General features: G+C 43.6%; 1 protein-coding gene across 6 annotated transcripts in view; it reads left to right on the top strand.

Annotated features, from left to right (window-relative positions):
• Nucleotides 1-25,067, top strand: part of LRRC71 (leucine rich repeat containing 71) — a 669,208-nt gene that overhangs the window by 587,981 nt on the left and 56,160 nt on the right. For all 6 annotated transcript variants that reach the window (XM_086945316.1, XM_086945315.1, XM_086945313.1 and 3 more), the window contains one exon: nucleotides 344-446. In XM_086945316.1, the coding sequence (XP_086801442.1) occupies nucleotides 344-446 (103 nt within the window). The remainder of the gene's footprint in view (nucleotides 1-343; nucleotides 447-25,067) is intronic.

The raw sequence follows: 25,067 nt of genomic DNA, 5'->3' as shown, positions 1-25,067 counted from the left end.
ACTGCAGGTACTGAATGTATCAACGAGGTGTGAGATCCTTTTATGTTAAATTGCATCTCTTACCAAACTTCCAAACACCTCTGGCAAAACACCTATAAGGTCCCAAAGGCGAGACCTATTGGCTATCCCAATGCTTGTTGTATTGGTTTTTATTGAAACTCTGTCTTCTGGTGCATGCTTTCATGTTATACTCAAATAGCAGACCATCAGCACTTGAGTTAGGTTGTACAGAGTTAATATTTAATATATGTTATGGATTACGTATAATATCTAGTTAAAAAGTACATTCTAAATATGTATTGTCCGGTGAGCATAGTAAATCAACCGACTAAATATATTTCAGGACACTCTTAAAAAGGAGGAAAAACCAGGAAACGCGCATTCTGTTACAGTGACTAGTCAGAGTGCCCAATCAAAGAAGGAGGACCAAAAGGCAGGAAAGAAGCGTAAGTAAACTATATTTCTTATTTTATGCTTGCCCAACAGCAACAAAGCCATAAAAGCATAAATCTGGACAAATAGCAGTCACTTGAACAACAAATGGATTTACCAACATGGAATCCATACTAGTGTTTAAAACTTGATCATATAACATTGTTAGGAAAAAAGACTGTTGGGTTGTGCAAGTATGGTAAAGGTTGACTGTAGTGTGCATGAACTGGGTAGTGAAATTTGATGCAGTGGGATATGCTTAGAATCAGCCAAGCTTTGTATTGAGCTGCTCTTGAAGATAATAAACAAGTACGTTTTCTCCTCAACTACTGAGGAGTTGATCTACTGCAGAGAATCTTCTGATCTCATCGAGGCTATTTTACTGATCTACCCAGACTTTTGCAAATATCGCATTTATATTTTGCAAAATACAAACAATCGCTGAAGTCTTGTGGTGTTCTTGTGATGCAACATCCCACTAGTTCGCTTTCAGTACAATATCACAAACATTCAGGAAATGAGCAAGAGTTCTCTAACATAGGTTGCCCCAGTATTGGAACTTTCATAGATTTCCATGCTTTTGTATCATTCCCCGTCGTCGGAATGGGAGTCTCGGTAACAAAAATAAGATAGCAGTAGGTACAAAAGAGAAAAAAAAGGCCTAGGCCTCATTTCCTTTTGTATCATATCCGCCTCTTTTTGTAAAAGGGACCAAACTTGGGTATCAGCCAATCGGAAAAGCCTCACCCCTTAGAATCCTCCTGAAGGATCCTGAGAACCTTACATTTTCTACTGCACGTTGCGCTTAGGGAGTCTCCTTTGAGCTCTGCTCAATCTCTACTCTTCAGAAGTTTTTCTTCAGAATTTTTCTTCAGGATTGTTAGCTGTTCCATCCAGGATGTCTGAGAAGGAAAAGAAGAAGGCCCTTTTCAAACCATGTTCCACCTGTGGCAAGAAAAGACTTTTTGTTGAGAATAAGCATAAAGATTGCATCTACTGCCTTTATCCTGATCATAAGGCTGAGGACTGCAAGATCTGTCGGACCTTTTCAACCAAGACCCTTGGGATTGTGAGGGTAGGCTTCTTACCTGGCTCCAGAAGTTGAAATCTAGAAAAGACACAGTCTCCAGTGACAGTAAGGAATCTTCATCAGCGTCATCTTCTAGAAGGTCAGTCAAAAGGGGTAGGGGTTCCCCTTCTCCTTCTTTGGAGTATCCTTTTAAGGCCTCAAAAAAGACCCCCAGAGAGTCTGAGAGCCAAGGTCCAGTCGCATCTCCTCACCATGGTGAAAAGGAGAGGGTGGGACCATCTACGCCTTCTTCGGGGATGAAGACTGATCAAGCCATCAAAAAACCTTCTTGTCAGTCTTCTGGAAAGTCTGACAGAAGTACCAAGGCGTCGACGGAGAAGGACGAAGGGATTGAAGCCTTCACTTAAAATGGTACCGTCTACGGGCTCGTCGACGGCACAATCGAAGTCGACGGGAGTGTCGATGAGGAAGGAGTCGTCGATGACAGTGACAGCATCGTCTACGAGGATGTCGACGACGGCAGCAACGTCGACGAGGATGTCGACGACGGCAGCAACGTCGACGACGACAGTGACGACGAAGGGTTCGTCGACTGTCGTGACGACGACGATGTTGTCGTTGAGGGCTTCAACGATGACAACATTGACGACGACGACAGCAGGAGCGTCGACTGTCACGGCATCGACGACGCCCATCTCGTCGTCGTTTATTCCGCCGACAACGGCGACAACGGCAATTTTAACAACTCCATTGTTGACGGGATCGTTGACGATTTTGTCATCGGAGGAGAGTATAACCTTCTCTATGACAAGGATTATTCCGGACATGACATCTCCTAGGAGAGTTACCCCCTTGCCTTCAGCTCTGCTTCTAGAGGAGGATGAGGATGAGTCAGAAGATGACGGACAGGACTCGTATGACTATGCGAACAGTCCTTCCCAGCTTTTGGTGAAATGCCAGGAGACAGATTCTGACGGAGAGTACAACCAGGAATGTGGTTATCACCATCATCATTCTACCCAGCCACAACAGCACTCGAGACAGGACATGGTGTCCGTACATCGTCATTGTTGCAGGACCTTCACAATATGCTGCAAGACAATAAGTCAAGATATTCACAACCTGCTGCTGTTCTGACTGGACAGGCCTTGCCTGTCCCTGCGGCTCCACCAATGGCTACTCCTGAAATGCCGGCTCAGGTGTCATCTCGGCCTCAAACACCAGTTCTACAGGAGTCTTCGATGCCATTGGACACCGATGATGATTCATCGGATGAAGATGAAAATTTTTATGAAAGGCCTGGTCAAGTTGTAGTGTAGCTCCTATTTTCCCAATAGGCCCTGCGCATTGGAATAACATAAACAGTAGTATCGACGTAGAAGTGCGGATCTTCCAGGCCTCTACTGACTATGCTAAACTGAATTGGGTTTGTTACCAACTAGCTCAGAGGTCACTGGAAACTTTCTTCTCTGAATAGGAAGTGATCAGCTTCCCTGGTACAGACAAGAAGGGATTCAGTTTTCCAACAACCGTGCAACATGACAACTTTGCTCCTCAGATAAGAGTCAATCTCTAGAGTCGTGTGAACAATAGACAGTTATTTTACTCAGTCAGTTGTTGTGCAGATTACTTTCACAATATGTAGAGAATAGAGAGACGGGCGTTTTCAATAAAGGGTAACATTTATTGAACAGTCTTTCTTCTCGTACAAGAGAAATGAATTGCCACAATTGCAAGACTTGTTATTATAAAAAGTACGTACAGTAAGATGAGTATTGCGAAATAATACTGTAAAAGCATTGATATGGTTTCTTAGCCATACAATGGTTTAAAAAGAATAAAACATATATACATTCATATATACATTAGGCTAAAATACTCAACTGGTGCTTCTAACTACGCCTACCCCAGTGTACCTGACCTAAGCCTAATACTTGGGAGGGGAGTAAGTAAGTAGCTTTTAGTTAAGTTGGTTTTGCCAAGGTTTGCTTCAAGAATTCTCTCTAAGGGTTTAGTCAACACCATACCTCTGGAATAGAATGATGGAGGTCTGGTATCTCCTTCAGGGAACTCGATATCCCAGTCACTCGCAAGAGTAGACTGGAAACGCCGGAGCTGGATTTCTCTGCAGGAGAAAAGACAGCGTCTCTCTCAGCGCGTCGAGGAAGAGGAGGGGCTGCGTCCGTGGGCAGCTTGCATCCGCTGGGCTCTTGCAGGGGACGGCTGTTCAGCTCCTAAGTTCACCACACCATCGTTCGCTCGTTAGCAGCGATAGCAGTAGCGATAGCAGCTATGGTATCATCAGCATAACAGCAGCTTCAGCTTCAGCGAAACAGCAGCAACATCAGCGTTTGCTTAAGGCAACGTTGGTAATATTTATACCTGAAAGGTGCCTTGTTTGACGTAAGTTTTTGGACATAAGACGTCAATAAAGATGTCACTAGGAAGTGATCGTCTATCAGTGCTCATTAGAGTTCTATTACTAATCGAAACATAGCAAGCGGGGCTTTCCCAGGTTGCTGAGTTTTTATCTTGTTGAAGAACTCGGAGTGTTAATCTAGGAATCTTAGATAGTAACTTCTGCTATGTCATTGCACTAATTAGTTGCAAAGGAAGTGGCAGAGGAAGCGATTCTGAAATGTGGCTCTGTTCGTGTGAGGCCAGAGACGAGTTTCTGAATATTGCATTTGATCGGTTATGCCAATATAGGGGTACAAGGGGATTATAGCCGTGTAGAGGCATAAGGTCACAATATCGATCAGGGTCCTAGATTAGAACGCAACACACACTCCACGAATTCATGTCCATCAAATTACTAAAACTAGAGCAATAAGATGCATGTGTAACATTGCCCACCCCAAAATACATATATGCATTTGAAATAGGCGTATTTGTAATACGTGAAAATATAGGTACTGTACGTTTTTGAAGCATAGAAATCATTCAAAATTATAGCATATGAAATCAATGAACGATTTTGCAAAAAAGAATTACACATGAAATATCTCTGAATACAGAAAAGAAGGGTGAGATAATTTCATCACATATAAATGCATTGCAGTAAAATGTGCTAGAGGCTGGTGTAAAGTTATTATGTCTCTAGATGTATCTAAAAATAGAAGTAGAAGCTTCTGTTCTCTATGAATAGTTCTACTTTAAGCAAAGAATTTTTCGTGCCAGAAAAAAGGTGAATATTAAAAAGTGTTCAATTCAAAAGAATTATTGCTTGAACGGGGAAAATAGAGTTCCAACGCTTTTAGCAGTTTTTGTTGTTCAAAACTGAAGGCCGAATTCAGAGTTCATGGGAACTCTGTGTGTCGGAATGCTTCTCTAAAGTTATTGTTTCTGTTCGGGTGAGAACATCATATCAGACAGGCTCTCAAAGAATTGGTCTACAAAATCAGGTGACAGTTCGACCAAATTCGATAGTGCTGTAACTTGGCAGGTGTGAGAATGATTGCTGTCATCAAAGGCTGGATCAGCAATGTTCACAGAAGGTCGTACCTGGGTGATGTTGCTTTTGCCACTCGCTCCACTGTTACCACCTAGTCGTAGTACAGGAGTCTCAACGAATGCCGTCATCAGGATTGGTAGCCGCTGGGGACAACACAATACGTGAGCCGTTATCGGACTGAGCAAAGTATCGATATCCATTGGTACAGCTGATGGAAGTGCAAGACAGGTGTCCAACACGCACTCATCTCCGCATAGCATACATCGTAGTACAGGTAAGATGCAGTTTTGCCATATCGGTCTGAATGAAAGGAACCAGGTCATGTTTAGATCTCTCAGCCTGGCCAATCCAAGGACTCTAGTTATTCTGTCCCGGTAGCGCACTGCTAGGATTGTTTCTTCCATTCCCATAGGAGTCATGTCTGAGCTGTGGCTTGCCATATCGGAGCATGAGGGTCAAAAATAAAATCCCTGCTACAAGTCCCAAAAATAGGGGTATGCCGCCAAAGACTGAATGTACAAAATTGGGAACGATTTCCAGGATTGCTTGAAATGGTGTTAGCAGTCCCGTAAAAATCGTCTTAAATATGCCTGGGATGCCTGTGGCACTAGACATGTTAAGAAGTCGGCTCAACATTTCTATGAAATGCACAGGGCAATTTGTTGATAAAAGGTCATGAACCTCCGTAGCTGTCCTTGCAACTAGGAGATCATACGTCTCTTTTGATGACGTGATGGGCACTGTTGTCTGCAAAAGCACAGACTTCATTTTGCTTAAAGTATCAATTCGTATACAAGAGAAATGCAGACGAGGCCAGATGGGAGTCTCTATGTCTCCAGGGCCGCTCGGGAACAATGCTTGCATACAGCATTTGACCATGGAAGCTACGCTTACGAGATACGCTTTTCCTGGCAAAAGGCCACAACATCTGTGATCCGTTCTTAGAATGTAACTCCCATTCGCGAGTTGCATAAAGAAAGGCTCTATCTGCATTGCAGGTGTGACAAGCTGGTGGCATGAAAGGTTGTTAGAATTACCTTCACAGGCTCCGTGTAAATTAATACCCTGGCACAAAAGTATACCGCTTAGTGAATGTTTACAGTTTTCACCACTAACAAATACATTTTTGTCGCTGTCACTATAGCATGAATGTGTGTATGGTAATTTCCATGCTGATTTTACATATCCTTTACCCAATCGTTCATACTGGCCAGTAGGTATGTATTCAAGGCACTTTTTAAATCGGAAAGTTGTTATCGGAATTGTGATAATCCCGTGTATTATCCATTCAATGACAGGACTCTCTGACATTGTCAATGGTAATCTCTCAAGTTTTTCGATGCTCAGGATTGTATAGTCTGCTCCTTTCTGTGCCAAGCGGATTTGTTTATCAGTAAGGTTAAAAATGGAAAACAATGACGTTGTGTTGATTAAACGCCAAGGCACATAGCCTGAACGAAGATTTTGCAGCGTCCAGCCTAATTGTACAATAGAACTTAATTGTGACTGGCCATGCTGTAACATTAGCAAGTCTCTGTCTATTATATCAAAGGCAGAGGATACAATATTGTCCAACGAATATATTCTGGAGGACAGAGTCATTAACCCATTGTCCACTACAGAAAGTGATTTTTCCAAATTAATACGATCAATTTCTCGTATTTTTTCTGCTGTTTCAATTTGTGTGACTTTCCAAGCCTCGTTGTATGCAGCATAGATACTGGTCGCTATGAAACGCTTTTGACGCTGTTTGCGTGGTCCAAGAATGAAATCGCGCAAATCAGCACCATCTTTAAGTAAAGACAAGTGTTGCTTAATTTCAGCCAGTGTGGATGATCCTAGCCATTCAAGGCAGAGTTTCCTACACTGTATGTTGTTACTATCCCTGGATATTGTCTCTGGCAGTATCTAGGATCTTGTCTGGTCATGTTTAACCCCTGTATTTTATTCAGGAATCTATCTTGACAGTTGTTTGTGTCAGTAGGCCAGATTAACCACTTTTTCCAATCAGGATGTGTTCTGTTTAAATGTAAAATTTTAGATACGTCTATCTCAATATCTGTCGTTACATTTTCAGGTATTGGTTTTGGAATAGACGGTTTGTTTAGGTCTTTGATCTTAGCTAGGCCAAGACAGGTTGTTTGGTGAATTGTGTCATTTAAAAACATCATTTGTTCTGGTATCATGCAGGTTCTGAATAATGCTTCTAGGCCTTGTACCTGCCAATCTTTCGTACCCCAGATGGTTTTTGTTTCAATTTTATTTTTCCAATAATCAAAACCAAATGTCATCATTTTTTCATAAAATGCTTCTGAATATATGAATTTAGTGTTTGTCAGCATTGTTTTCATTCCTGTTTTATCTAACAGTTTGTAATAAAACGTTTCTGCATCACTGGTGTTAAATCCTGAGAAGTGCTTGAATTTCTCAAAGAATGTTTTAGAACTGCTTTTAGGTGGTGTAGCACAATGTTCCCATTGATTATACTTAAAAACATTTCTAGGCTGTGCAGATTTATGCAAGTAATGATCGCCATAATGTGTAAAACAGAACATCTGTTCATAACTAGACGAACCTTGTAAATAATCATGATCTGTGAATCTAGCTGGCATTACTAAATCAGACATCATGTTGTTAATACTGTCAAAGTCCCAATCATCAGAGAATGTACTAGGTTTTACAAAGTCACTTAAGGAAACCTTCAGTTGATGAGGATATTTCAGGATCTCGACCGGACCATAGATCTCCTAGTCAGTTTTCTCCCATACTACCCCACCGGGTATTGGAATGGCTGTGAGATTTACTGTTGACAGTTCTCTTTTCTTCACGTGGAATGATCTGTGTGGTTTGAGGACTAAGTTGATGTTCTGACTTGCTGTGTCCATTGTACTATATTTTCCCTCAATGAATTTTCCCAAACAAAGTACCATGATGAGCCAAAGCAGGAGGAAAAATACACCTAGACCAAACTAGAACTCTAACCATGGAGAAATAAGATAAATTTCCTTGAGTTGATGAAAGAGTTCTGTTGCTTTTTCTTTAAAAGTCTTTTTTATTTCTGGCATCACTTCAGGGTTGCTTTGATCCTCGGAAAAGTTGTCGAAGTCGATGAAATAACCAGAGGCAGTTCTGTCAATTGTTGGGATTGTTCTTTCAATTTGTCTTTCGGTAGCACTTTCTGATGCCACATCATTGTAGACCGGTGTTTCTTGACGAACTGTTTCAATCTGTGTCTCAAGAGGCACAAGTTCCATGGCATTATTGCATAGTCCTTCTCTGTGCCCTGCAGGCTGATCGAATGTGATTAGTCTTTCAGTTTGAACCTCTTGGATTGTTGCAAGTTTGGGTATTCTGTTGTTTCTTGGGAGTCCACTGGGCCTACTGTTGATTATAGGCCACATGCTTGTGGTTTTACCAGGTCGATTGATACAACTCTGTTCTCCTTTTTACCAGCAAGGGGCGGTAGTACTTCTGATCTTGTTCCAGTGACTGCCAAGACAGGTACTGCTTTTCTGTAAGAAGGCCCAAATTCCTTCTTCGCCGCTATTTTCTCTCTGACTAGATCCCCAATCTTTGGAATCCAGACAGGCCTTGCTGGGGCTGTTGCTTGTGGTGCCTCATCAGTGGTATCTGGCTGTTGCTTTAACTTTATGTTGCTTAAGGATTTTCTTGTTTCGTTCAAGTCCTGTAAAACAGCCAAACGATCTTTGATGTCAAAGTCTGTTTTCTTATCTTGTACCACTGATACTTGACTATCTAGGTCCTGAACTCTCATTCTAGTTCCGAACAATAGTTCGTATGGGCTGAAACCTTTTAGAGAATTTCTTGGCAAATTATTAAGACTGATCGGGACACTTATTAAATGTTTGACCCACCCAGCGCCTGAACCTAATACCTTCGCTGTTATAGATTGCTTTATGTCCCGGTTTTTTCTTTCTACCACACTATTCCCTTCGGGGTGTGACGGGCAAGAATACCGCAACCCAACTCCCATGCTGGCCATGGCCTCCTTATAAGCTCGAGAGCTAAAAGTAGGACCCTGGTCAGAATGGAACATGGCAATTGCGTATGTGCCGATAAAGACTCGCAAATCTTTTATAACTGTTCTGGCGTCAGCCGAGCGCTGGGGCCACATTATTTAAGTGTGGTTAGCCTTAATGATGTACAATGGGACGCGTTTCTCTTTTTTGATAGCGCGGATAGATTGCCTAATGCTTTCTATTAGGGCTTCTGACACTACACTAGCCGGTTCTCCACTGCAATCTCTATTGCAGTCTTCACAATTTTTTGCAAATTCATGAATACCTTCACTCATTTCAGGCCACCAGTACTCTGATTGCAATTCTCTCAGAGAGTCCCTGATTGTTTGGTGTCTCAGACCCAACCCCATATGTGCCTCCTGCAAGAGGAAGCCCCTCCGGTTCCTGTTTGGAATTACCCTATCCCCCACTCCAGGGATTCGAGCAAAAGGAACGGAGTTTGCATCGATTACGTATGCATAATTGAGTGGATAGTTCACGGGCAGTGCTGCACAGTCGCCTTTTACGGTCGTTTTTACTGCCAGCATGGTTTCCCCGTCTATGTATTTTTCTGCACGCTTTTCTGTGGCTACGGAAGCCGGTTTAGTTGCTTCCGCTGTGGCTGTGTTAGCCAATGAATTCCCTGCAACGTGAACGCCATCACGTTGAAGACTCTGTGCGTGTATCACGTGAGTCTTTTGTAGTTCTTTCTGAAAAAGAGCTACCTGTTTCCAGAGCAACTTATGCTTTATTGTGGCACCTGTGTCATCTTTGTAATCGTTTTCAATCCAGCTCTGCAACTTATTATTGTAAGAGTTGACGCAAAAATGAGAATCGCACACGATTAGTGTGGGGAATTCACGTTCTGCATTTTCGAGCGCCATCTTTAAAGATCTGATTTCAGCTCTCTGAGCCGAACAGTTTCTTACTGATTCAGTTTTTGTTATTTTCGGTCTGAATTTACCGCACAGCCAGCGACCTTTAACAATCGCACAGGCTGCATCGTAGGATTTGCTCTCTACGTTGAAATGCTGTACAAATCTATCTGTATAGATTATACAGGCGTACTGAGGGAGAGGCAGAATTTCGATTGGCAGAGGATATTCTTCTTCATATTCTAAATCATTCAGTTCTTCGAATTGCGGGCGAAATAATATTTCACATCTTCCGCTCCAAGAGAATCTATATACTGTATCCATTTCGGATCCAGTGACACTGTAGGCAGGTTTACTGGGCTGAATAGCGCCTCGAAGGCGGATTCCGCTGTGAGGATGTTAATCCTTTTGCCATGTGCTAATTCTCGTTCATTTGCTAATGCAATTTGCACTGCTTTCACAGTTCTTTCTGTGGGACTGAATGTTTTTTCTACTTGTGTGTACAAGTGAGATTTAATTGAAATTGGTACCTTTTCTCCCTCATTAGAGGTCAGGTACGTGAATCTGCATCCTCCTGGGATGACTCGGATTACAAGATCGCGTGTGTTATCACATGTATCTAATTTTGTTTTTGCTAACATGTCTGTTTGCAGTGATCTCAAAATTTCTGTGTGTTTTTGAGTCCAGGTGATTTGTTTAAAATCAGGTTTAATTAGTTCGTAGAGAGGTTTAACCCTCTCTGCGTAATTTAGAATGTAAGTTCTTCCGAAATTCAGAAAGCCTAGAATCGATTGTAAATTCTTCAGCGTTTTTGGAGCTTGGAGTACAGCGCACTTCTCTAAGAAGTTGTCCGCTAGGCTTTTTCCTTCACTTGATAATTCGTATCCTAAAAATAATACTGTCAGATGGGCAATTCAAGACTTTTTAAAGTTGAATTTGTAACCCTCTGCTGCGAACCCAAGTATAATGGTGTTCACTCTTTTCAAGTGAGTCTCCAAGTCGTCGTCTGTGAGATAGATATCATCTACGTAAGATAATGCCTCGTCATCATATATTTGTAGTAACTCTGTTACTCTAGCTGAGAATAGTCCTGGGCTGTTCTTGAACCCCTGTGGGAGCCTACAGAAATTTTTCTGAGACCCCATTACGGAGAAAGCGGTCAAATACCTGCTTTCTGGTGCAATGTTTTGACAAAAGAAACCATTAGATATGTCTAATGTTGTTTTATATTTTTTCCTAACTATGTTGTTCATTAGTGCAGCACTATGCGAATTTTGTACTGCAAATGTTTTGCAACATGCATTAAGATGTCTGTAGTCCAAAACTAGACAATATGAATTGTCTGGCTTGGAGACAGGAAACAAAGGATTGTTCATTTGAGAGGTGCATGTTTCAATCACCCCCTGGTATTCAAGTTGATCTAAGATCTCCCTGACTTGTTTTTTAGCTTCTTGCTTAATGGGATACTGCCTTTGTGCAGTTGGTTCACTTTTTAACTGGATTTTGTGGGGAGGAGAGTCCTCATCCCATCCTATATGATTTTTATATAATGCCGGTGCCTGGGCTACTGCCCATTTCCTTGCATAAGTATATTTTTTGTGAATCGGAATGTGATTCAAGAAGGCAGGCATAATCATTTCTTCGCCACAAGGGCACTCCCTGACAAACTCTGGGGGCCAATCTTTTTCAGCTAACAGAATATCATAGCGTTTTGAGAGTTTATCCCAAAATAGACCCCTTATTTTCCTAGTCTTATCACCCTCTATACGCAATGTTATTTTGTATATTTTATGGGGCTCGCTAAGTCTGGTGTCGGCAGTTTCAACCTGAATGTATTCATTCGTGTCCACTGTCTCCAGATGACTCATCAAGATCTTGGGGGCTATAGTGATTTCTGCTGCACTGTCTAGCATTGTCTGTGCCCATTCCCCGTTTTTCAACTCTGTCCTCAGTATTCTCGGCATGGTTGATTACTCTAATACTGGCTACCTTCTTTTTTGGAAATTGAGATTTTTTACTCTGAGCAGGTTCCTTGTCTTTGGACTTGGTGTGCTCTCCTGGGTCTGACCGTCCTCTTCTTTCCGATTTCTGCGAAAAAGATCGAGAGGGACGTGTATCAATACTTTGATATCTATCAGGTTTTTTCAAATTATCCCTATTTCTAAGGTTGTATCTTTTCTCAGAGGGCTCCCTCTGGGGAGACTGGTGTTCTCGAGTCGGAGTTCTTTCCCTCCGTCGAGGAGACCTTCCTCTGGACTGGAATTTTTTTTCCTTGGGAGTGGATTGTTTATTTCCATCCCAGCTCTTTTTAGGAGTGTTTGAATTATTTTTAATACATAATTTTACTAACTCTCTATATGCTTTTGTTAGTTCTCTTATGTTAACTAAGAGTTCTTCACTTGACATTTTTTCAATGTCCGGATGTGGTGTGTAGCTGGCTAGAACCGGCCACGTTGCCCCTGGTCTACCTAGTGGACCGAGCCTGGTAATATGATCATTATGTTTTAGGGCGCCTTTAAACCAAAGTAAATGTTCTTGGTATTTTAATGGGATTTCAATCTCCTCGAAAGGAGCGTACTCTCCCGGGGGATCCTCTATTTTGTAATAGTGGAACTCATGTGTTGCAGCGTTTGCCGCTGGAAATTTTATCCATGAATAGAATACCTCTGTCTGCCGATATTTGTGTGCCTCTATCACGAAGATGACTGTGCCACCTTGTGTGGTCAGTCCATTTTCTATAAGTTTTAACGTTATAGATTTTCTTAAATGTGCCGGGATGATTATTGCACCCGGTTCAGTAGTACCGTCGGGACCCTGCTGAGTCGCATTTACTGCGGCCCCAGTGGTTCCGTTTTCTCCTGGCATTGTATAAATGCAAGGTTTGCAGAGCAGGTCTCCAAGGAGACAAAGATTAGGTGCACAATATTTTGGAACACTGTATCCTTCAACGTTGAATAAACCAGAGCTTTACATAGGAATCTCTTCCTACTGAGTTCGGGCGGATTTTAACCTTTCACCCACTCCAGACGTCTATTGGAGTATTTACGGGAGAAAGGGGTCTGTGTGAAAAATGCACCACTGAGTTACTCTAACGTCTTGCGTTAGTTTATCGCCTTACCAAACGTTTGGGCCCCATGTAGTGTAGTTCCTATTTTCTCAATAGGCCCTGCGCATTGGAATAACATAAACAGTAGTATCGACGTAGAAGTGCGGATCTTCCAGGCCTCTACTGACTATGCTAAACTTAATTGGGTTTGTTACCAACTAGCTCAGAGGTCACTGGAAACTTTCTTCTCTGAATAGGAAGTGATCAGCTTCCCTGGTACAGACGAGAAGGGATTCAGTTTTCCAACAACCGTGCAACATGACAACTTTGCTCCTCAGATAAGAGTCAATCTCTAGAGTCGTGTGAACAATAGACAGTTATTTTACTCAGTCAGTTGTTGTCCAGATTACTTTCACAATATGTAGAGAATATAGAGACGGGCGTTTTCAATAAAGGGTAACATTTATTGAACAGTCTTTCTTCTCGTACAAAAGAAATTAATTGCCACAATTGCAAGACTTGTTATTATAAAAAGTACGTACAGTAAGATGAGTATTGCGAAATAATACTGTAAAAGCATTGATATGGTTTCTTAGCCATACAATGGTTTAAAATGAATAAAACATATATACATTCATATATACATTAGGCTAAAATACTCAACTGGTGCTTCTAACTACGCATACCCCAGTGTACCTGACCTAAGCCTAATACTTGGGAGGGGAGTAAGTAAGTAGCTTTTAGTTAAGTTGGTTTTGCCAAGGTTTGCTTCAAGAATTCTCTCTAAGGGTTTAGTCAATACCATACCTCTGGAATAGAATGATGGAGGTCTGGTATCTCCTTCAGGGAACTCGATATCCCAGTCACTCGCAAGAGTAGACTGGAAACGCCGGAGCTGGATTTCTCTTCAGGAGAAAAGACAGCGTCTCTCTCAGCGCGCCGAGGAAGAGGAGGGGCAGCGTCCGTGGGCAGCTTGCATCTGCTGGGCTCTTGCAGGGGACGGCTGTTCAGCTCCTAAGTTCACCACACCATCGTTCGCTCGTTAGCAGCGATAGCAGTAGCGATAGCAGCTATGGTATCATCAGCATACCAGCAGCTTCAGCTTCAGCGAAACAGCAGCAACATCAGCGTTTGCTTAAGGCAACGTTGGTAATATTTATACCTGAAAGGTGCCTTGTTTGACGTAAGTTTTTGGACATAAGACGTCAATAAAGATGTCACTAGGAAGTGATCGTCTATCAGTGCTCATTAGAGTTCTATTACTAATCAAAACATAGCAAGCGGGGCTTTCCCAGGTTGCTGAGTTTTTATCTTGTTGAAGAACTCGGAGTGTTAATCTAGGAATCTTAGATAGTAACGTCTGCTATGTCATTGCAGTAATTAGTTGCAAAGGAAGTGGCAGAGGAAGCGATTCTGAAATGTGGCTCTGTTCGTGTGAGGCCAGAGACGAGTTTCTGAATATTGCATTTGATCGGTTGTGCCAATATAGGGGTACAAGGGGATTATAGCCGTATAGAGGCATAAGGTCACAGTATCGATCAGGGTCCTAGATTAGAACGCATCAAAGTTGTGGAATGGGATGAATATGTCATCCCAGACGGAGCATCTCCATGTCCAGATCCGGGGGACTCCCCGCCAGCGGATATAGGGGGATTACACAAACTAATGGAGAGAGCAGCTGGCAGATTCAAACTGCCTATGCCTTCTGTGGCCACCGAATGTTTCTTATATGATTTTAAGGAACCTTATAAGAAGACAACAAGATATATCCCTATTGTCCAACATCTTTGGGAGGAAGGCCTTAAGGCAATGAAAAATCCAGCAACGGTGGTCCCTGTACTACCGCGCCTCGACAAAAAATACAAAGCCCCGGAAGATGGTCCGGCGTCTTTGACCGGACACCCGAGACCGGACTCATTGATCTCACAAGTGGCACAAAGGAAGTCTCACAATGCCTCAGCTCCTTTGACAACTCCTCCAGATAAAGAGGGCAGGAGATTGGACAATGCCGGAAAGAGGTTTTCTTCAATGGCGAGTCTTTTAGTGCGAGCAGCAAATGCCTTGGTGATATTGGGCAGGTACGATCGACAACTTTGGTGTGATATCCGGAGTCCAAGACAGAGGCAAAAATGATCTTGCAAGAAGGGGAGGCAACGTCAATGGAGATCATAGACTGTGCCATGGATATTGCCACAACAGCTTTTCGTTCTTTGGCTGGAGCTGCAGTCCTTCGTCGCCAGGGATGGCTTAAGGCGACCTGGTTCAGGCCCGAAATCCAAAATAAGATCTTTGATTTACCTTTTGATGGAGAGGCATTATTTGGTAAGCTGATTGATGACACCCTCCAAGATATTAAAAAAGATACTGAGACTGCTAAGTCTCTGGGTACGCTTCAGTACCGCAAAACTCCTTTTAGGGGTTCCAAGGGCAAGAGCACCACCTACAGAGGCTCTTATCAACAGCAAAGGTACTCAACATATGGCTCAGGTTCACAACAGTACCGCCAACCGTACCAGCAAAGACAAGGTCAGTCCTCAAATTTCTCAAGGCCTACCAACCATAGGGAAGCAGGCTCGCCAAGGACGTGATGCGTCCAAGAGCCAATAGCGGCCTCCTGGCTCTTCCTACTGTACCCACCTCTGCAAATTCATCAGTAGGAGGCAGGGTGTCACAATACCTTCGGAATTGGTCCAAGATAACATCAGACCAATGGGTGCTCAACATGATTCTAAAGGGCCATACTTTGGAATTCACGCAAATCCCACCATCCAAGCCCCGTGCTGCCATTCCATCAAAACATCTGCGTCTTCTGCGGCTCGAGGTTCATCAGATGCTCCTGAAAGGAGCGATAGAGCCGGTCCCCTCTGCCCAAAAAGGAGAAGGATTCTATTCCAGGTTCTTCCTGGTAAGGAAGACGCTAGAGAAATGGCGCCCAATTTTAGATCTCAGGGAGCTCAACACCTATCTCATCTCTCTACCTTTCCGGATGGTCTCTCTTCAAGACATTCTGCGTCTTGTCAATCCAGGGGATTTCATTGCCACGCTCGATCTCGAAGATGCGTACTTTATTGTGCCGATTCACCCAGCACACAGAAGGTTTCTTCGATTCACAGTAGCCAAGAGCCACTTTCAATTCAGGGTTTTACCCTTTGGACTTCGCTCAGCTCTGAGAATCTTCACAAAGGTGCTGGCACCAGTAGCTGCGTTTCTACGGAAAAATCATTTTCAGGTCTTTCCATACCTGGACGATTGGTTGCTAAAGGCTCAGTCCAGGGAGGCTGCAAGGGAAGCGGTCAACGCATGCACAAACCTTTTCCAGAAATCGGGTCTCACTCTGAACAAGGAGAAACCATCTCTGGTTTCGTCCAGGACAGCACATCTTGGACTCGAATCTCAAAAAAGCTTTCCCAACTTTGGAGAGGCAAGAAAAACTGCAGAACATGGCGCTAGACTTACGAAAAAGAAGGTGTCTTTCAGTACGCCGTTACAAATCCCTTCTGGGGGTAATTTCTTCATGCATTCCTTTAATTCCACTCTGCAGATTGAGGATGCGTCCTCTTCAAGAGCAACTGGACATCCAATGCAAACAGGTTCACGGATCGTTCGACAACAAGGTGACCATCACCTCGGCAATGAAAAAAGCTGCCGTGTGGTGGACAAAGCAGGAGAACTTGTCCCAAGGTCTTTCCTTCGTAAGCGATCCATCTCCTCGGGTGGTGACCACGGATGCGTCATTGGGCGGTTGGGGAGCAGTACTGCAGGACCTGCATGTCAGTGGGTATTGGTCTCCTCAGAATCGTCGGCTCCACATCAATCTCTAGGAGCTCAGGGCAATCAAACTGGTTCTTCAGGCTTTTCTCCCTCGCCTAAGAGGTTCAACAGTTCTCATCCGGATGGACAACACCACAGCCATGCATTACGTGAACAAGGAAGGGGGAACCAGTTCTCTCCCGTTGTCTCAGGCAGCTCAAGAAATCTGGGAATGGGCGATCCATCATGGGATTTCGCTCCAAGCGGAACACCTGCCAGGAGTCTTAAACGAAAATGCAGACAGACTAACCAGGTCATCCTCAGTCAGTCATGAGTAGGAACTGAACCAGCAAGTTCTGGACGAGGTCTTCCGACAGTGGGGCAAGCCTGCGATAGATCTATTTGCCACACCGACTAACAAGAAATGCCGGTCTTATGCAAGCAGGCTTCACCACCGAGGATCATTGGGGAATGCACTTTCGATAGCCTGGTCAGGGACATTTGTCTACGCCTTTCCCCCCATTCCACTGATCCTAAGGCTTATCAAGAAGATCAAGGTAGAGCCATGCAAAATGATCTTGATAGCTCCTGCTTGGGCGAGACAGTTCTGGTTCACGGAACTCCACCTGTTATCGCTGGTTCCTCCTCTTCCCTTGTGAACGATTCCAGATCTTCTCACTATGTCCGAAGGGCAAATTTGGCATCCGGATCCTGTGTCATTCCACCTGACAGCATTGCTCCTGAGCAGCGAGTGTTTATGAACCTTCCCATCTCAAATGAAATAAAGGAAGTTCTCTCCCAGGCTAGAGCCCCTTCCACAAACAAGACTTACCGTCTCAAATGGAAAATATTTTGCATTTGGCGCAGGAAAGAGGATGTTGACCCCTTCTCTTCACAACCTAGGTATTGCTAGGTGGATTACGAGTGCCATTCTACATTGTCATAATACAGCGGGAAAGCCGCTGACCAGCAGGGTTAGAGCACATTCCACAAGATCGGTGGCTTCTTCAACAGCTCTCTTCGCGGGAGTGCACATCAAAGACATTTGCAGAGCTTCAACTTGGCGCAGCGTGCACACCTTTACAAAGCATTACTGCTTGGATTCCTTGCAACATGAAGATACGGCGGTGGGCCAGGCGGTCCTGAGGAACCTCTTCCACTAATTGGTGAGCTTTCCTTGTCTATCCCACCTTCCTTTTATTCTGCACATGCTACTCTGATACAAAAGCATGGGAATCTATGAAAGTTCCAATACTGGGGCAAAAAAACAAGTTACTTACCTGTAACTGTGGTTCCCCAGTATTGGTAACTTTCATAGATTCCCATGCGCCCACCCACCTCCCAGAGGAAAGCTCAGCCTTCAGTAGATATGGTGACTGTTACACAACGGCTACGAAAATCTGAGGCTCTGAGGTTCCTTCAGGAGGGTTCTAAGGGGTGAGGCTCTTCTGATTGGCTGATGCCTACGTTTGGTCTCTTTTACAAAAGGAGGTGGATATGATACAAAAGGGAATGAGGCCTAGGCCTTTCTCTTTCTCTTTTGTACCTACTGCTATGTTATTTTTGTTACCGAGACTCCCATTCCGACGATGGGGAATGATACAAAAGCATGGGAATCTATGAAAGTTACCAATACTGGGGAACCACAGTAACAGGTTAGTAACTTGTTTTTTTGCCCCAGTATGTCTATGGCTTTATTCAAGTCTTTCTTCTGCAGCGTAGAAAAGTGTACAAGGATGATCCTCACAAAAATGCCTACTGTGCCTCCCCCATTCTGAACATTCTCCAGATGAAGGTCACATTTGTGAGAACTACTGCTCCAAGACTTCAATGAGAAGGAGGCGCGACTCCTACACATCTTGAAGGAAATGTCACCTGGTGGAAATTCATCAAAATGTGCTCCTGCTACTAAGACTAAATAGCTCAGGCTTGATTTGTCTTATCCATCTCAGAGACTTTTTTGACCTCTAATAAGAAACCCACTGTGCCTGCTTCTATGGTGTGGCGAGCCAGAGCTATGGTAAAGTCAAGATATCTAAGATTTGGACCATTTGTCAACATCTCCTGAGCCTATGACATCAAGAAAGCATTTTTGACCATCAACAAAACCGTCCAAGTCTGCTTCATCCCCAACCACACAGGCAAGTCTTAGACAGTGAATAAATGTTCTAAGCCCTCTGATGTTCCATCTACGAAGCAACTTTTTTGGCCTCTTATGTTTCTTTAATGCAGACCATTCTCCTTACAAACTATGCATGTGTTCTCCCTCCCTAGATCCTTCAAGATTCTGGTCACAAAGGTAAGAACCACATTGTTGCAGACAGTAAGGAGGAGATGTCATTCATTATTCAGATGACTCACAGGATGACGACAACCAGCATAACCGAAGTCACCAGGCAATCAAACCCTCATGATTTAGACCTTTACAGGATACCGCCAAACAGTGCCTAATGTGTAAACAAAAATAAGTGCCAGGTCTCTCACCAGGAGGCAACTGCAGCTTGCACCACACATTGCCCCTGCCATGCTCCCTGTGATAGTAACAACACAATTACCAACCATCACATTCCTACAAGTGTGACACTTAGGACTATTTCAGGCCCCCAAAGCTATAAGAATGGCTTGGGCAGCAGGTAATGGTAATTTTTAATGTATATTGAATTAATAATTACCTGTTGTTGTTGCCATTTCTAAATTAGCCGAACAACGCCACCTTGTGGCCGACTGTCACATTCAATGGCGTTGACAATTAAGTGCGGGTGCCCGGGACAGGAAACCACTGACACAAATTAAGCACTGCTCCCAAGTAGTTTACGCAGCCTCCAGTACTGCAGTGTTTGCCACCACTGCCAGTTTCACAATGTCCTGCTTGAGTCCTAAATACATTGGGCCAAAAACAACCGCCTGTCTTACAGCATGGCCCAATGCTGTCATTATTCTCGTCAGACACCACTCCCAATATGCCATGGCACATTCCTGCTGGCTTAACATCTGAAGAAACTTCAAAACCTTAAGGAAAAAGAATCAGAACCAGACTATCTAAACACCAGCTCAGACCATGGCTATGGAAATAATCACAGGGAAGATAAGATGAACCCAAACACAAATCACTCCTGTGGTGCCTTGCAGCACAGACATGGATATCAATCCAGTAGGAGGCATTCATATGGTCAGTGGTACTATTCTTCTGACAATTCTTTTCCATACGACACCCAGCCTCTATCTGCACCGTTTCAATATGTACATAAAGATAGTGAAGACTTTTTCAACACAGAGGCAAGGTCTTCTCTTCTTCAGCCAATAAGAACAAGGCCCACGCTCCACGTGCCTCACTCTTTGGAACTCCTGCTACCTTTTTCTTCCTTCCATGTTTGCAAGGAGCAATAGTTTGGACAATTCAAGGGGTGGGAGCGCACCAGACACGTCCCAACGTAATTACCTCAAGCATGATGGTTCATATAGTTCATTATTTCTCTTTCCAATTCATTTCAAAGTGTTCATAGCCAGTGATGTATTATTAGTTTCAATTCGTATCCCTAGACACGTGTTTCATGATTCCTCAATCGTCAGTAGGGAAAAAAGGCAAAGTTCATAGGTTGCAGGGCGTGCTGCCTCGTCTCTCAGGACCAGTTCCACTCACAGCATGAAGGTGCAGGCTCCCGAGCTCGTCAGCTCACAAAATTTAAACAGTTCAAGGGGTGGGAGCGCACCAGACACGTCCCAACGTAATTACCTCAAGCATGATGGTTCATGTAGTTCATATTTCTCTTTCCAATTCATTTCAAAGTGTTCATAGCCAGTGCTGTATTATCAGTTTGGACAACTAGATCACAAAAGCCCTGTCCCCAGACAAACAAACCATGCAGTAAGCACCCACCTAAATCTGCTCCAAAGAATAGGACTCATCCTGAACCCAAAGAAATCAATGCACATCCTAGATCAACAGACTTGTTCCTAGGATATTGCATCTCTACAGTTGTCCTCTGGGTGTAACCCTCAGAAGAGAGAGGTGAATAACTAAAATCGTCAGCTCAGAACATAAGCGAATAAGGGCGGATAGTACAAAGCCATGCTGTTAGCAATGCTTCCGTGCATTTCCCTAGTTCACCATTGCCGTCTACTACTGAGCCTGATTCAGGTACATCTACATTTCCACTAGAGGTAGATTACTGGTCACCTGGATAACCAGTTGTCTATATTTGCTAAGACTGGACAGGTTGTAGTCTAGTGTCTGGCTGCTACAAACTGAAAGTCTGCTTGTTTCAACTTCCATCGGATTGACAGACCATTCTGTAAGAATCAAGTCCAGCCTCCACAACAAAAATATATTGTTTAAAATGGAAAATAGTCTTCATTTAGGCAATGGATCATTAGTTGGATCCTTTAGCCATGCACCCATACTATAGCCTGTCCTATTCTTTACATGTGGCAAAATCTGGTCTGAAATAATAGTAGTAGTAGTATAGCTTTATTTCGATACGGTACATATCATAAAAGCAATACAAAAAATATAAACATTACAGAGATGCATAATATAAAATACCGTAGGGAATCATAATAAAAACAGTGATACACAAGATACACATTTAAGATATCCTTACAGATATTTACACTAGTATCTAAAACAGGTCACAAAAAAACGCATTACTGGATCAATAGCTTTCTTGCAGTTCTTATACGCCATGCCCAGCCAAGAAATTTTGCCATGCAGCATGCAAAGAATGGGCGGGCATCAGAGCGCAGTATACGTAGGGCTTCTAGATGTGATCTTGTTCCTAGACTTCTACACAAGGGCTTCAGCCATTTCAATCTAGGAGCTGCATATGCACTGCACTCAAACAGGAGGTGGGCGACAGACTCAACCCTTGAATCGCAAAACGGACAAAACGGGACCGTTTGGAAAGGAGGATTCCAAGAGGAAGTTAACAATCCTAGGGGGAGAACACCCACCCTGAATTTGAAGTATAGTGATCTGTCTCCGGAGCTGTGAATTAAGTCCAGATAAGGTTCCCTGAGGGGGAGCTCCTTGACTAGTAAGAACTGGGCAACAGATTTGCAATGGTTGGAGTTACGCATTCTGTTGTTTTTTACCCATAACCAGTAAACGTTCTTTAGGAACTGCTTGGGCGGTGCTGTTTTATTGGCCCAGGCATCTCCTAATCCTAGCTCATAGAGCAATCGTTTTACCTCCCTGAACCAGGGTACCTTATTGCAACCTGGGAGAGACAACAAATCTTTCAGGGCGTCAGCGTAACTACACAATTCTGGGACATTCCATACCCGGGACCAAAGTAGCAGGGGGCGTAATTTTGCTTGCTCACAAATTGGGCGAGTACCTGCATCCAACAAGAGAGGGATTGTAGGAGTACTGTGGGGTAGCCTCATCAGATCTTTATGGAAATTGTTTTCAAGATGGGCCAAGGTATCGACTCTCTGCGTGCCCCACAGTTCTGCGCCATATAGAGCTGCGCTTACAACCCTTGCTCTGTAGATATCTAGCACTGCCCCAATTGGTTTCAAGGAAGAGGCTCGTTGTTCCTTGAGCAAGGCACCTGTGACCCTTTTATGAGTCAGAAACACCTTTTGGTGGTGTGCCTTCCAACTCATTGAGTCACACAAACGTATTCCCAGGTAATCAAATTCTTTGACTCTCTCCAGAGGGATGGAGTCTAAAACGGGTGGGGTGACGGATTTCTTGGGGGGGTTAAGGACAAGGAATTTGGTCTTGCTTATATTTATAGCTAAACCCCTGGTGTCACAAAAGGATTTAAAGCTAGAAAGCAATTTCTGAATGCCCGCTGGGGATTTCGAGATCAGGAGGGTGTCATCCGCAAACAGGAGCGTTGGGACTTTTCTCCCCGCCAGAGTAGGTGCATCCGCAGGGTGTTGCAGCAGATGCTCCACCACTCCGTTGACATAGAGAGAAAACAGAGTGGGGGCAAGCACACACCCCTGGCGGACGCCTGTAATGGCCGGATTTTCTGTTTAGATGGGATCAGCCCCTAGGGGCCCCTGTGACCCAGCCAAAACGTACTCACCTTCCCTCCTCAGATCATATTCACAATGAGTAGATATACAGATAAATATACAGGTCGCACCTAAGGATGGGGAATGACAATATACATATACATATACGGATTTTCTACAATATCTTATTCACATCAGTTGGTCTCGCGGTCACCCCAACCCAGACAGTTCTACCCTAGGGCAGATCTGACACACAATCCGGTATGTCTACACATGGGCCTGCAGAACCCAATGCTCCCTTTTCCAAACTGTTCACAATCCTGTGAAACTAAGCGCCAGTATCCTCCCTGGCGTTCTCACTTATTCAAGCCACAATCCAGTGGGTATCGGCACTGGTCTCCCACCCAGTGTTCTCATTAACGCCGCGTATCAACGACGACCACATTCCTATGAACCATTATTAGGATGATATCTCGGCAATCTACTCGGGACACAACTAAAATAGTAATTTTGAATATGGTTCCAGATTATATAGTGTACTCCCTGCTCTTGGCATCAAAGGTCCACTCACTCCCTTTTTATTCGATCACCATTTACCTGATCGGGATTTCTCATCCGTTCACCTAAACAGCTTTCAACTAGAAGTGCGGTTTACCTAGATTGAACATGAACACCAGGTACACAATAATTCTATATGAATTAGGGTATTTATTAACAATAGACATAAATCACATTACTATGCAGCATAACATTTGCAAGAAAAAGGTAAAGATTAGAGTGCACCATCTATGAGCACTGGACGGACATCACCTGGTTAATATGAAGTTTGGATTCGGCAGTCATCTAGGTTCCCTTCTCGTCTCTGTGTCCTGGCTCGCCTTGCAGTCACCCTCAGCCGTCACAGGTACACGTCTGCACCGCTAGGCTCAACCTCGTCTGCTTCCCCTCAGGACCTCGGAACCTTGCTGATTATTAGCTACCGTCTCTCTCTCTCTCTCTGTATCAGTGCGCTCCGCGCTACTTCTCGTTCAGTCTATCTCAGAGAGTTTCGGTCTTAAATCTTTCTCGGACTTCAAAGATGGCGACTTGTCCACCATGAGAAGGAATAATAGCAGAGATACTAACGGCTAGATGCCGCCTACGGACTAACTGACAAACTGACTAACACCTTCGCTAATATCAAAGCCCGTTCCGTCATGGAAATTCACGGCCAGTAACCTGCCGCCCACCAAATTCTTGTACCTCCCCGTACCAAGGACACTTTCCCAGCCGGCCGGCCTGAAGTTGTGTCTTCGGAGTGGAGAAAAATACATTCCTTCGATAAGGGTCAGCCTGAACCGGTTCTCTCCAAGCGAACAACAGCTTAAAACTAAAACATCACTCTTGACCTAGAAGGCCCTTTCAAGCTACCGGGCAGAAAGCAAAATGGAGTCTGTCTCGTTTAAGGCCTACAGAGCCCATAATATGCATAGCTCCATGAAAAACAGCTCAGCATGTTAGCAAATGAGCGAATCATGACTACTATTTATATATCTATCCCCTAACTTAAATTCATAAGCCTTACTCTAAGGAAAATGGTACGAAAATACCCTTATATATGTAAGACAGGGTCCCTGTCTATCGGCCTAATCCCTATGCTATGGGGGTGATAGGCTGGAGTCACTCTCCATCATTCTCCTTCTCCAAAGAGCTAGCAAAAAGACAGCCATAACATTACACCCCTTGACTCCAGTCTATTAACCACAAACTAAATGGAGCTAACGTCAGTAGACGAATAATATGAAACAAAATTAACTGATCTACGACCCTTACTAAATCTAAAACATTGTAGCAGGGAAGGGATACACTGAATAAAACAGCAAATAGCTATCAGGACACAAATAGTAAGAATAACCCCCCCTAAAATTTGTCGTATGAAATGCATGTCGGGGAGCCAGTTAAAAAGCCAGTCAAAGAAACCCTGATCTATATGTTCTCTAATTTCTGCAGTCAAGTCGTGGAGTTTATTAATGTGGGACTGGATATCTTTAGAATGGTCAGACAAATTAAAACAGCATAGACCTTCAAATTCAGAGCACTCGTGCCCATGTTTCAACAATAAATAATCAATAGCTGCACGGTTTTGCAAAATAGCTCTACGTTCACCTTGGGAGTCTAATAATAAATCTGATAAAACAGTAGACGTTTGGTTAATTGACTTTACCATCCAGCAGGCCATTTTGCCGATTGTTTTGGCATTGTAGACGGCCAATGCTGGAACACCAATAATAGAAAAAGCTAAACCAAGGTACTCTGATCTAGAATAAAGATGAACAGAGGAATCACAGTCTTCATGTAGCGACATTGAATCTCGCACAATACGGGAATGTGGAGTAGGATGTGAGGAAAACATTAGTAAACTTAATCTAGTGATGGCACATGGACCACCAGAAATATTCGCTGGAATATAGGGCCAAGATGAATTCCCGCAGGAAAAGAGCCATCCAGCTGGCAA

This window comes from Lissotriton vulgaris, chromosome 12 (assembly GCF_964263255.1).
Source record: "Lissotriton vulgaris chromosome 12, aLisVul1.2, whole genome shotgun sequence".
Classification (NCBI taxonomy): domain Eukaryota; kingdom Metazoa; phylum Chordata; class Amphibia; order Caudata; family Salamandridae; genus Lissotriton; species Lissotriton vulgaris.
Note: the sequence above shows the minus strand (reverse complement) of the source record. Positions and strands in the feature narration are given on the sequence as shown.